The following is a 13,522-nucleotide window of genomic DNA, read 5'->3' as shown; positions in this document are numbered from 1 at the left end:
AGAAGCTGGAACGAGCACAGTGGAAGAAATTGCATTCAGTTTTACTAGAGGAAAGAGTAGAAAATAAAGGGAAAAGCTTTTGTTAATTAATTAATTCCCATGGTTAAACCCCACACAATAAGAGCCGCAGCAGCTGCCTTCGCCATTAAGTATGAAATTGAAATTTCTGATTAATGCTGGCCATACAGAACAAAAGATTAGAGAGAACATTGAAAAGGAAAAATAGGTTGGACGAAATGATTTCTTATTCGATTTTTTGCTTTATCGAGAGCACAGTGGATTGGAAGAGTGGAAAGCAAAGGGAAAAAGCTTTTGTTAAAGTTCCTATTACTAAACCCCACACGCTAAGAGTAAGTTTGGAATTCAATCCCAACGAATTATTAGACCCACTCTACTCTACTGTTTTGCATTTACTTTGTGTGGACTAAATAAAGCTATACGATCCTTCCTGGAAGGCGATTCTGATGTTGACGAAACGATTCTACATAATTATCACATACTTTGTTCACTAAATGCTAATCATTCCTTTTTGTCCATTAGTAATATGTTCCTTCCTAGAAGAATATTATGGTGTTTTTGGTCATTTTCATCTTCTTTCTTTTTTAGTTCTTCCTTTACTTCTTCATTTGTTCACAAATTTCTTGTATCAGACTAGATTACCCAAATATTCATCTCTAGTATTTTGCTTTCTCTACCTTCTTCAAACTCAGTTATCATGGCTTCTACTTCTTCATCAGCCCCTCCCTGCAAGTACGATGTTTTTATTAGTTTTAGAGGCAAAGATACCCGTTATGGTATTCTCTCCCATCTCTTTGAAGCTTTGCAGCGAAAGCAAATCAATGCCTTCTTGGATGAAGAACTTCGTAAAGGAGAAGAGATCTCACCAGCTCTCTTGAAAATAATCCAAGAATCCAGTGTCTCAATTGTCATTTTCTCTGAAAATTATGCAGGTTCTGCATGGTGCTTGGATGAGCTTGTTGAGATACTTAAATGCAGGGAAGAATCAGGACAAATAGTCCTGCCAGTTTTTTACAAAGTAGATCCCACTGAGGTTCAAGACCTGACAGGGAATTTCGGGAAGGCACTTGCTATGCATGGAGAAAAAGGCAATTCACAGAAGGTGGACAGCTGGAAGCGTGCTTTGATGGAAGTAAGCAACTTTGCAGGATGGGATTTACAGGAAATCAAGTAAGTATATTACTTTTTAATTACTCTTTACTGTAGTTTTTCTAGTTTTCAATTTAAGGGAAGGGAATCAAAATTTAGAAATTTTTAACTGAGTACATTAATCTTAACACAAAGCACCAATTCAAACATAGACAGCACTTATACGGAAAACATAGTAATTATATATTACTGTTTACTTAGAAGTGTAAGTCTACCATTACTTACTAGTGTTTGTTGTTCACATGTGACTAGATATGAGGCCAAATTGGTTGAGGGAATTGTCAATGATGTTCTGAAAAAATTTAGTGATATGTCTCAAGGTGATGATTCTTATGGTCTCAACTTGATTGGAATTAAACAGCGTGTGGAAGAAGTGGAACGGTTGTTAAATGAGAAGCAGATTGTAGGAATTTGGGGGATGGGAGGCATTGGTAAAACAACTATTGCACAAGAAGTATTTCATCGAAACAAGAATAAATTTGATGGTCATTGTTTCGTTGAAAATGTTAGGAAAACAATGACAAAGCAATCATCAAATTCAGTGCAAGTCAAAATCATTCAACAATTATTAAGGGACAAACATGTAGACAGTTTGAATGATTCTACTAGGAGAAGGCTTAAGAGTAAGAAGGTATTGATTGTTTTTGATGATGTAGATGATCGAAACCATTTAAAAGATTTAGCAGGAGAGTGTGATTTGTATTGTGAGGGAAGTAGAATCATCATAACTAGTAGAGATTCACACGTACTTAATTCTGATTTTTCAGAGAAAGGCGTATATGAGGTTGAGAAGTTAATTGATTCTCAAAGTATGGAACTCTTTAGCTTGCATGCCTTCAACCAAAATCTTCCTAAGGAAAAATATTTGGAGCTATCAAAGAAGGTGACAATCTATGCTAGAGGCAATCCACTAGCTCTTAAAGTTTTGGGATCTCATTTATTTCGTAGGACGATAAAAGAATGGGAAAGTGAATTGGAAAAATTGGAAGGCAAATCTCTTCTTCAAATATTGGAAGAGAAATCGAAGAAAAGAAGAATAAATAATGAGGAGGAAGCTTCTTCTTCTTCTTCACTCGATCGAAATCTCTCTCTATCTCTTCCTGCTTCCTCTTAACCAAACCCCACTCACTTTCACAACAGGTATAACTCATTTCTAGTTTGCCGTTACTTTTTAGCATTCTTAATTGCTTTACTCTTACAAATAACTGCAATCTTTTGCAGCTCTATCATCTGCCGCTCTATTGTCATTTGAGAGAGGGAAGACTATACAGGAGAATAATTAAGCTCAAATCAGGGGAAAAACAACAGGTGAAATGATAAATAGTATCTTCGTTATATGTAATGTGAACAATATTACAATATAATATTACAATTCAGCTAACTTCCATAGCGGTCGGCAAATTTAAAATGGAGCACTAATACAATTCACAGCAGTCATTCAATTTTAGTTAAAAGTATCTAGGCAAGACTTAAGGTTTAGTTGTTGTTGTATCTAGGCAAGATCCCTAACATTGCACAGCAAAATTCATAGAATTCAGCTACTAGTCCAAAACTGATAACAATAAGATCATGATTTTAACAATAGCAAATTATAGGGAATAAATGCATCTTCTCAGAAGATGCAATGGTCAAACCTGAATTGTTGACAAAACTATAAGGCTAGTTTTCGAGAGTGAACTTGCAGAAACTCACCATTTTCGTGTATCTCCATTCGCAAAGTTGCAGGCTTATTGTTCTTTTTAGTGTGTAGAGATTTCTCTCGATTTTCATAGAAATTGAAGTCATCTAACAATGAGGTCTTAGCTGAATAACTCTTAAATATATTCAGCATTTCCAAACCTTGCTAAAGTCCAATCTGCAAATTATTATAACAAATCGTGTCAATCCAACCTTTAATATATTCAACAAGAACAGAGGCCACCATGCACAAGTTTCTATTCTAGCAGCATCTTTTGCCAGATATATTGAAATATCAAGCCTAAATTGTATAGTACAACCACTGAAAATAACAGAAAAATGGCAACATACTCTGCTAAGTTGAGTTTTTAATGCAGGGGAACCATATGCACAGCATATTGCAGAAGACTTCCACAAATAGAAGCTGTTGTGTAAGAGAACAGGTCTTTTCTCAAAACCACGAACTTCAAAAATAGAGAGTAGTTTTTTTTTTTTTTTTTTTTTTTTTTTTTTGAGGCTAACATGAACTTAAAAATATTTCTGCTCCATTCCCAACATGACAAGGTCAGGTATAACAAATATTTATTGTAAAGCAGTACTACCATGAAGTAAACACAATTTTCGACAATCAATATGTATTTAGTTCTAGCCATATTTCTTAAAATATAATATAACAAATTAGAAGATGTAAATGTAGAGCAGACTGGCTTTCACAACAGAAACATCAGAAGACAATTAAGTTCTAAAGCAAAGGAGATACCTATTGAGTGTCTCTGCTATAAGTTACAGGCCGCCTACCATTATTTTCAAGATCTCTGTTCTGCTTCACGGAATGCTGCATCTAACTTCTTATTGCCATTTGGAGTGCTTGCCCATACATCATATTTAATGCTCTTATGAATGTCATCTTCATTGTAAGATTTGATAACATAGAACTTAGCATCTGCGTACTTATTTTCAAAATCTGGTTTGTTATACTGATCTCTTTGTACAGTGATTCCCAAGTCTTCCTTGACAGCAGTCTCCAGAGAAGGAAATTTGTTAGAGCCCCCTAGGACCAGAAGTTAGTTCATTTGAGGTTTCAAAATCACTGTTTTTATAGAATCTGTCTCCAGATTTATTTCTATCATTTCCATTCCATATCCTTCCGTTCTGTCTATAGTTCATAGGACAATTATGCGGGAATGGACCATGTTTTTGGATAGAAAAAGGAGGCAAATTTCCGACAGGATGGTATCCTTTCGAGAGACCTGCTGAGAAATCAGAACCCAATGCAGACACCTGTAACAAAAAAAGTTAAATCAGCAAAAACACTCAAAACTGAAGACTAGTGATGACCAACAAGCACAACAAACTTCAAAATCAATTCTTTTTGGGAAAGTTTAAAGATATAGACATAAAAAGTAAGAATATTTCATACCTTGTTTAAAGGTCTGATTGCTTGTGTATTTGTAGACTTAGAGGATTTTCCAGCAGTATTGTCATTAGACTTCATAGAGTTCAAACCACTGGACTTGGCAAAAGTAGAAGCTGATCCATATTTTCCATTTTGAGAACCAGTATTGCCATTTGAGACATCACTAAAATATGCTGAATCCCATGAATAGCAAGGCATGGCTTCTGATCCATAGAAAACAGGATGTGGAAGGTATCCAGGTGAAGAAAAATATGCTTGTTGACTTACACTTTGCCCATCTACCCCAAGCACTGCCCCAGAAGCATATGGATTATAGCAGGTAAATAATAGACTAGTGATCCATTGTCTGATTGCATCCCTGAAGTGATCAACCGATACACTAGTATCAATTATCAACAAGACACAAATATACAAAACTACCCTTATCAGCCAAGCAGAACGAGACATAGTTTTGCCTAATTTTTGCAAATAGAAATGAAAGTATACGTCAGAAGAACATACCATATGAGATCCATCTGCTTGAAAATAACCATGATCATCCGATTGTGTGAAGGATCCATTATACTCTGCAACAAAGAGTAAGTTTAAGAAATAATATACCATAAATTAATCTAATTCTCAAATTATAAACTTCAGAGCTGCAAATCAAACTGAAAAAAAAAAATCTTTAATTGAAGCAAAGTAAAGTAACTTAATATTTTCAAAATTATCATGCTTGAAGACGTGCTAAAGTATTATCTTTTCATTTTTCACATGATTGCACCATTAGCCTAAAAAATGATTCTGACTATATGGAAGTCAACTAAGAAATATGAGTACTTAATCACAAGGCTGATTAACATCTTTCTATGCAATACATTGAGGAGTATATTACCAGACATCTCAAGTCTCAACTTTACTGAAAACCTATTATATGAGTACTTTTAACTAAGATTGTGGCATTCCATTTAATTGACTTTATCACAACTCCAAAAGATTATATATAAGAAGAATATATAACAGTCTCAATATCCCACCTGGGTAGTAATAATTGTAACTACTAGTCGGTGGATTGTAAATACCGAGGTCTCCAACAGACTCTTGGTCAGTCTCCCCTTTGATACTAGAATTACCATCTACTTCACCTTTGTTATTAGAAGTAGCATCCCGTGAAAAGCAACTGAATGATGTTGAGCCACATGGTAATCCATCTTTTCCAGAAGCCTGAAAACAAAGACATACAAAGGAAAATAAGATAATAAAAAAGATAATCTTGTTCTACTAAACATTAAGTAAGTTTGTTGTTAAAATAACCATCTAATCTTGTTCTACTAAGCATTAAGTTTGTTGTTAAAATAACCATCTACCATGCACAGAATAAATTTGTGCAATGTGGATGCCTAGAGATACACATACAGAGCCACAAAAATCTAAGATCCAAAAAAATTAAATAAAACACTAGCAATCCTTTTAAACAAGAAGAATGGATCTCATGGTACTCACACAAATAGATCATATTCTTGAACTTATGTTATAATGACCAAAAACATATTTCCTTGACCTTTTAGTGTTTTATAATTCTCAGTAATCCAATGCATACCATACACCAAACCGCAAAGTGAAAGTTGCACAACTACAAGAAAGATAGGAATCCACAATAAATTAAAACCAAGCCTTTTCACCTTCATAACGCCATTTTTCCAAGCAATTATCCACAAGGAAGAAAACAAAAGCAACATAGATTAATATGACATACCACATCACGCCCTGCCAATTTCCTAATGGACTCCGACTTCAATCCTGTAGGAACAGATTCAGCTGCATTATATAGTTAAGAATACAATACTTATTCAATTAGCCAACAAATCATGGAGTTGCCAACAATATCTACACCATTAAACAGTCAATACAGAATTTTTCTTTTTTTTTTTTTTTTTCCACAGGACAAAGCCAATACGCAATTTTAGTAGCAAGAGGAAGGAATGAAAGGGGCGAAAAGGGCATAAATCAAACAAGCCAAACAATTTACTTTCCATAAAATCAAAATCTTGATCATCCACGATAATTATTGCCCATCTTCAATATAAAATGAACAACCCAGATTTTTTTTCCCATTTTCAGTTAAAAAAAAGTAACACAAATGAAATTAAAAACAGAACCCATAATAGCTTTATATTTAAAAATTTTTTTTTTTTGGGGTGTTGTGGTGGGGGTGGCGAAGGAGGGGGAAGAAGAGGAGGAGGGGGAAAGGGGAACAGAAACCCAATAAGAGAGGATACGTTTCTCAAGTTCTGTTCCAGCGGCAATCGTCGATCGATAAAAGCCCAAGTTAACATATGTAAAGAAAGAGAGAAAATAAATAGCAAAAGTGTTAGTCAAAGTCAAAGCAGCAGTACTTTTATACCAAAAGTCTTTTAAAAAATTATTTTATTATTTTTATATTTTTATAATTAAAATAAATTTAATTTATTTTTTAATATTTTATAATTAATATATTTTAAAAATAACTTTTTTAATAATAATTTTAGTAGCAACATCAACTCAACCTAATTCAACCCCTATCGATAAAACAAAATATTTATTCTTATAAAAATTGAATTTTATTGTTTTCCTTTTAATAATAAAATTAAAAAAAAAATCTCATCTTCAAAAGCAAAAACGCTGGTTGCACGCTATCCAGTGTCACCAGGCACACGGAACGGGAAAAAAAGAGATTCAGATTCCTCTTATTATTAATTAATTAATTAATTAATTAATGGAAAGCATAAAATTCTATTTTATTATTATCTTTTGATAGTTTTTTTTTCTTTTGAGATAAAAATCAAACAGAAAATGGAATTTTGTATATAAATTATAAAAAAAAAAACCCTGGAGAGAAAAATCAAATGCAAATTCTCAACTTTTAAAAAAAAAAAAAAAGAAGATCTTTTTGAGTAAAAGTGGGAAATTCAATACATATCTTGGGGAGGGAAATCTGTTTGGTTGGAGAGAAATCACGAGAAAATGAAATTTCATGACTTCAAGTCCGCATAAATAGAATATCAATTTGCAAAATGGAACATTAAAAAAGAAGTCACCGAATCAAACTACTCATAGAGAGCAAAAAAATTAAAACTTTTCATTTCCTTTGATACGCATACGCTACAGAGGAAGCAACAGAGGACTAAAAACGAAGAAAAATGAGAAATCGGAAGCGGACCTAGAAGCAACGGATCGAGGCCGATACGAAATCGAGAGACCCGATCTGATGCGTCCAGAAAACCGCTTTTCAGTAGAGTAGAAAAGAAAAGAAGAAGAAGCAGTGAAAGTAAGGTCGAGAAGGAGAAGAGGGAAACAAAAGGGTCTAATTATGGAAGGATAGGACAGGTCAGATGAGTTCCTGGTTTGAGAATAGGAAATAGTGACCGTTGGATGTAGGGTTTAAAGACGAAAAAGGGTGGGAAAGCGCCAATATTTTGTGAGTGTGTCCAGTTTTGTGCTAACCTTGTTAGGAAATTAAATTCTCTTTGTTGTTTTTTTTTTTTTTACCTCTTTTTTCCAAAATCTTTAATAATGAAATATAATTAGTTTTAAAAAATAACGAAATAAAATTAAAAAAAATATATTTTATGGGTATATTTTGGCTAGTTACTATTCAAATCAGATTGATTTTGAGTTGAAATCGGCAATTCAAGATTTAATTAGGTAATAAAATTAATCTTGATTTGATTCTAATTTTAGTTTCAAGTTCAAAAATGTTTTAATTCACATTGCACCTTATAAAATTATCTCTTTTTTTTTTAATCTGATTTCAATAAGATTAAAATTGTCTATTCCAACCATCAATTTCAATTTTATAATAAGAGAAAAAAAATTAAAACCCATCACTATAAACTATAATCAGTTTGATTCTAATTCAAACCCTTGAATTATTAATTTGAGCCAATTTCATATTTCAATTTCGATATAATTCGAGATTTATCTAGGTAAGTTCAATGTTATTTTGTTATTGATTTGAAAAAAAAAATAGATATTAATTTGACTGGTTAAAGATATAATTAAAAATGAACAAAATATATAAATTATAATTTACATTAATTATATATCATTTATAATGATATGGCTATATTTATATATTTTATGATATATTAAAAGTTTTTTAATATAATTCATTAATTAAAATGTCTATGGTTTAAAAAGAAAATGTAAATATAATCATTAATATTTTTATATAAATAAGAAAATATTTATATGTAATGAATTTCTAGTATGAAATATTAATTAATTGTTGAGAAAATAGTTCATACCTACATGAGGGATGCTCCATGTGATTTTACTTCATATTATTTTGAAATTTCATGATATGCTTCTGTATTTTATTCATTTTAATTTTTAGTTTATAATTTATTTTTTTTAATTATTATAAATTGATATATATATATATATATATATAATACAAATATATATATATATATATATATATATATATATATATATATATATATATATATATATATATTCATGATTGTAACAATATATTATTAGTATTATTTTTAATATATTGTTAATTATATAAAATTTAATTAATATTTATTTAATAATATACCCATTAAATCTCAGTTGAAATAAGAATAGATTTAGTATGGGGGCAATGGGGCGCTGCTCTCAATTTTCCTTTTAAAAGATAATTTTTATATAAAATTTTAATATTATCCTATATTTAAAGATATTAATTTGCCCTACATTTAAAGATGTGTCCCATAATTTCTTTTGTTAAATAATTTTCTCTTATTCCATTAAAGTTTGGATGATTCTATTAATTGAAATAAATTTATTAGTTTTCTTAGGAAAAATAAATTTATTAATTGAATATATATACAAGTGAAAATGAGTATTTTTATGTTTATATATTACCCCTATTAATAAGAATTTATAAATTCATTATTGATTTAAATCTTAAATTTTTAATTTTTTCTTTTTGGCAAATTTAAAAAACACGCTTAGAGCAATTTAAAGCTAACCTTTTTATTTTTCAAAAGGTGAGAGTTCTCAGCTTCTAGTGGAACTTTTTTTTTTTTAATTATAAATTTAAAAAATTGGGGATGGAAAATACCAGCGTCAACTTGCACATTTGATGGAAAATTTAGAACAATTATTTTATATTTATTTTTATTATTTTTATATAGATTAGATTTGTTACAACCCAACCTATGGGCCAGACCGGCACTATGATCTGGGCCAGCCTAAAGCCCCTAAGGCCCGTAGTAAGCCTAACTATTCATCAACCCAACTCTATGGCTCATTTGGGCCTTATTTCAAGAATTCAACCAGACAAAGCCCGGCCATAAAATGAACCTTTCAACGGGGAGTTTTTGACTCACCTGACCTGTAAACACAATATATAATAAATTGGGGAGCTCAGCTCACCCTCCACATACTCAAATGTCACAAAAATAAATGGGAGCTCAGCTCCCTCATCCAATCCAACATACATGCATATAATAAGTTTACAGGTCCAACATAGTAATTATATTACAGACCCAAATCAAATAAATGTTTCTAATACATGCAGAAATTCTAGGAGTTAATAGAATTATACAAATATTAATAAACGACCTGCGAAGAAGCAAAGCAGGTTAACCACAACAAATATCCTTCTGTAATCTGGAAAAATAATGAACAGGAGTGAGTGTTCAACTCAGAGAGTAAAATATCAATTTTAACCATAATCTCTATAGCTATCTAAAGCTAATGCACCCTGTGAAGTGAAATGCAACATCGTCATAATTCTCATACAAATCACATCAAAAAGGCAATTTGGAGCACTCACACACCCGATAATGTCAAATAATACATATATGGGAGCTGATCCCCTATACAGCTCTCTTAATCCAACCTGTGCCAACGAAGAACTCAAGCCGGACTTTCGCTTAATAAACCAAATCGGGGTCCCAGCGAAGAACTCAAGCCGTGTCTACCCTGAAGAACCGGGTCCCAGCGAAGATCTCAAGCAGTGTCTACCCGTCCTGTCCATAGCCAACACCACACCGCACGCATGCCAACTCACGCACACTGCTTCAAATTATCACAACAATATCCATGGCACTTTAACAATTATGAATGCAACATAAAACGTGCCTAATATTTAACTACATAGATACATATTTATAAGTGATGCATGGGCATGCTTAAACATATAATAATATCAAAATTACAATTAAAATTAATATTTTACTCACAGACTTAACCGCAGTTACTGCGGTGGCTGGGCGGAGGAGGAAGGCTGTCCCGGCTCACCTGACAATTTTTATTACAATTATTTAGTATATTTGACTCAATACAAGCTAAGAAACGACCAAAGATATCATAAGTCGTGCCGAAAATCCGGCAGAGTCTCCCCTATACCTAGGACCTACCCAACCTGCAAAAGGGCTTAAAACGCACTTCTATATCCACAAACCATACACCCACAACTCAATCACATCACACAGCCCCTCCTGGGCCCATCCAAACAGTCATCAATCACAATATATAAAATTATAGTTTAACCCTTATAATTGACTCTTTTTGCAAAAACTACCCAAATAAGCTCTAAAAATTCTAAAACTTTGCCCCGCGGTCCTTAGCAATATTACTAAGCTAATGCAAAAAGAATCATAATTTTCTGAGCTACCACGAATATTTTATAGATTTTTAATCCCATTCAAGCACTAGAAAATTAAGAAAAAGTAAGGTTCAGGTTTACCTATGCTGATTTCAATCTCAGGAACGCGCTCGGGATGTCTGACAACGGTGGGGTAGCCAAAATCTCGATCCAATTCTAAGACTTTTGAGTCTGCACTGTCATCGCCGAAAAATTCATAGACACTGGCAAGCTGAATTTACGTGAATTGAATGTACCTACACGAAGCCCACAATACGGGGGTTAGTATATAATTTTACGGAATTTTCTAAGCTCACCAAATTGAATCCCAATGAATTGCTACTTCGTGTTGACTAAATAGAGTTATATGCCCACACGATCCTTCCTGGAAGGCGAATCAGGTGTTGACTAAATGATTCTACATAATTATCACATACTTTGTTGACTAAATGCTAGTCGTTCCTTTCGTCCAATGGTAATATGTTGCTTCCTAGAAAAATATTATGGTGTTTCTGGTCATCTTCATCTTCTTTCTTTTTTGGTTCTTCCTTTATTTCTTCATTTGTTGATAAATTTCTTGTATCAGACAATTTAGTTTACCCAACTATTCATCTCTAGTATTTTGCTTTCTCTACCTTCTTCAAACTCAGTTGCACAGGATCCTTCTTTTATCAGTGATCATGGCTTCTACTTCTTCCACTCCTCCCAATCAGTGCAAGAAATGGGATGTTTTTATTAGTTTTAAAGGCGACAATACGCGTTATGGTATTATCTCCCATCTCTCTAAATCCTTGAAGGACAAACAAATTAAGACCTTTACGGATGAAGGGCTTCATAAAGGAGAAGAGATCTCACCAGAGCTCTTGAAAATAATCCGAGAATCAAGCGTCTCAATAGTCATTTTCTCTGAAAATTATGCTGATTCTCCATTGTGTTTGGATGAGCTTGTTGGGATACTTAAATGCAAGGAAGAATCAGGACAAATATTTCTACCAGTTTTTTACAAGGTAGATTCGACAGAAGTTCAAAAACTGACTGGGAGTTTTAAGGAGGCATTTTGTGGAAACCCATATACATTTATTATTTATTATTATTTTATTTTAATTAGCTAACAATAATTTAATATATTTATAACAAATATATATATTTTATTGGATGGTTTGCTTATTTATTTTTAGATATATATATATATATATATATATATATGATTTCTGAAATTAAATATATATCTATAATCTGAACAACCCTGTTCAATAATAACTCTTATCCCATTCTACACCTAATAGAACTCTTGAAATATATATATACCCTAATCATCTCTTCTGCTAAACTTTGCTCTCAAAACCTGTTTGCCACCTCCTTTTTCTATCAAATACTCTCAACAGGTATTTTCATTATCTTTTAAATTATTATTACATATATATATATATATATATTTATTATTTATAATCTGATGTGCGCAGAGAATCCCTAAATTTTTTACTTCTCTATTCATCACCTTCGATTCTATTTTCAAGGTAAAAATTCTCATTCCTTATTCAATAATGGGTGAATCTAATTTTATTTTCTTTTCTTGATCTATTACAACTACTCTATAAATTTATTTTTTTGATAATTGATATTGAATTGGATTGATCATAATTATTATTGAACAATAATTTATTGTTATATATATATATATATATATATATATATATATATATATATATATATATTTTATTATTATTATTTAATATTTTTTTCTCTTTTTTTTCTTTCTTATATTTTGGGTGTGTAGGAGATTTGAATATTCAATCAGTCAATTGAAATTGTCTCTCTTCCATTGAAATAACTATTATCTTGGAGGTTCCAGGTGAGTAGTAATTATAGTACATGGCACCGTTTTAGTCCCTTTTAAAATTTCTTAGCATTAAGTTTGTTATTAAATGAAATTTTAAATCAATATTTTAACAATTATTTTATATGTGATTTTCTAGAGTTTTATTTTATTATTGAATTTTATTTCAATTTTGATTAAATAATTAATTTTGTCAACTATCTCTGCATTAGACCCATTAGAATTCCGAGAACAGGCCTTTAATGCATTTATATTGATTGATATTTGACTATAAAATTTATCGATGTATTACTGAATTGATTTGAGATTGATTTGATTTTATTGACTCTATGAAACTATTGAAATATACTATTGGAATTGTACTATCAGTTATTATTTGCTATCTGAAATTTTTTATTGATTTTGATTGATTTGTACAAATTGATTTTCTATTTTGAATTGATACCTGTGCCCAGTATCTGTTTCTGTTATCTAGCCCCGCCGTGTAGACTATCACGGTATTAGGTTGCATTGTCGAGTCATGCATCATTGCAGTTTATGGGTTGCATTAGTATCATATGCATTGATATCTGTGAAGGAGGAGGAAGGTATATAATATCTGATAGCGCGCTTACCATCTGGCCTTTGGTGATGTGGGGTATCATCACCCTGGTGCACTGTACCATAAAATTTTTATTGAATGAATTTCTTTTTTATATATGTTTTATAAAGTTATTAATGATTTTGACAGCATGAGCATGATTTTATTGAATAGAAAATTTATTGTGAAATTAATCAAGCGTTTGCCTGTTCCTATTCCGTTGTTTGCTATAATTATCATTCA

At 31.7% G+C, this 13,522-nt stretch overlaps 2 protein-coding genes across 2 annotated transcripts; one reads left to right on the top strand and one right to left on the bottom strand.

Annotated features, from left to right (window-relative positions):
* The first annotated feature begins 543 nt into the window (after nt 1-543).
* Nucleotides 544-2,281, top strand: LOC110673369 (disease resistance protein RPV1-like). The gene is made up of 2 exons (XM_058135457.1): nt 544-1,188; nt 1,420-2,281. The coding sequence occupies exons 1-2, from the start codon at nt 716-718 to the stop codon at nt 2,279-2,281; spliced, it is 1,335 nt and encodes a 444-aa protein (XP_057991440.1). The 5' UTR covers nt 544-715.
* A 1,369-nt stretch (nt 2,282-3,650) lies between these two features.
* LOC110661610 (uncharacterized) lies at nt 3,651-11,763 on the bottom strand. The gene is made up of 6 exons (XM_058133251.1): nt 11,718-11,763; nt 5,997-6,058; nt 5,278-5,464; nt 4,265-4,827; nt 4,035-4,125; nt 3,651-3,895 (listed from the first exon to the last, which is right to left on the bottom strand). Exons 1-6 carry the CDS (start codon nt 11,761-11,763, stop codon nt 3,651-3,653), a joined length of 1,194 nt encoding a protein of 397 aa, XP_057989234.1.
* Nucleotides 11,764-13,522: the final 1,759 nt, after the last annotated feature.

This window comes from Hevea brasiliensis, chromosome 14, assembly GCF_030052815.1.
Source record: "Hevea brasiliensis isolate MT/VB/25A 57/8 chromosome 14, ASM3005281v1, whole genome shotgun sequence".
In the NCBI taxonomy this organism is placed as follows: domain Eukaryota; kingdom Viridiplantae; phylum Streptophyta; class Magnoliopsida; order Malpighiales; family Euphorbiaceae; genus Hevea; species Hevea brasiliensis.
The sequence above is the reverse complement of the archived record's forward strand: the minus strand, read 5'-3'. Positions and strand labels throughout refer to the sequence as shown.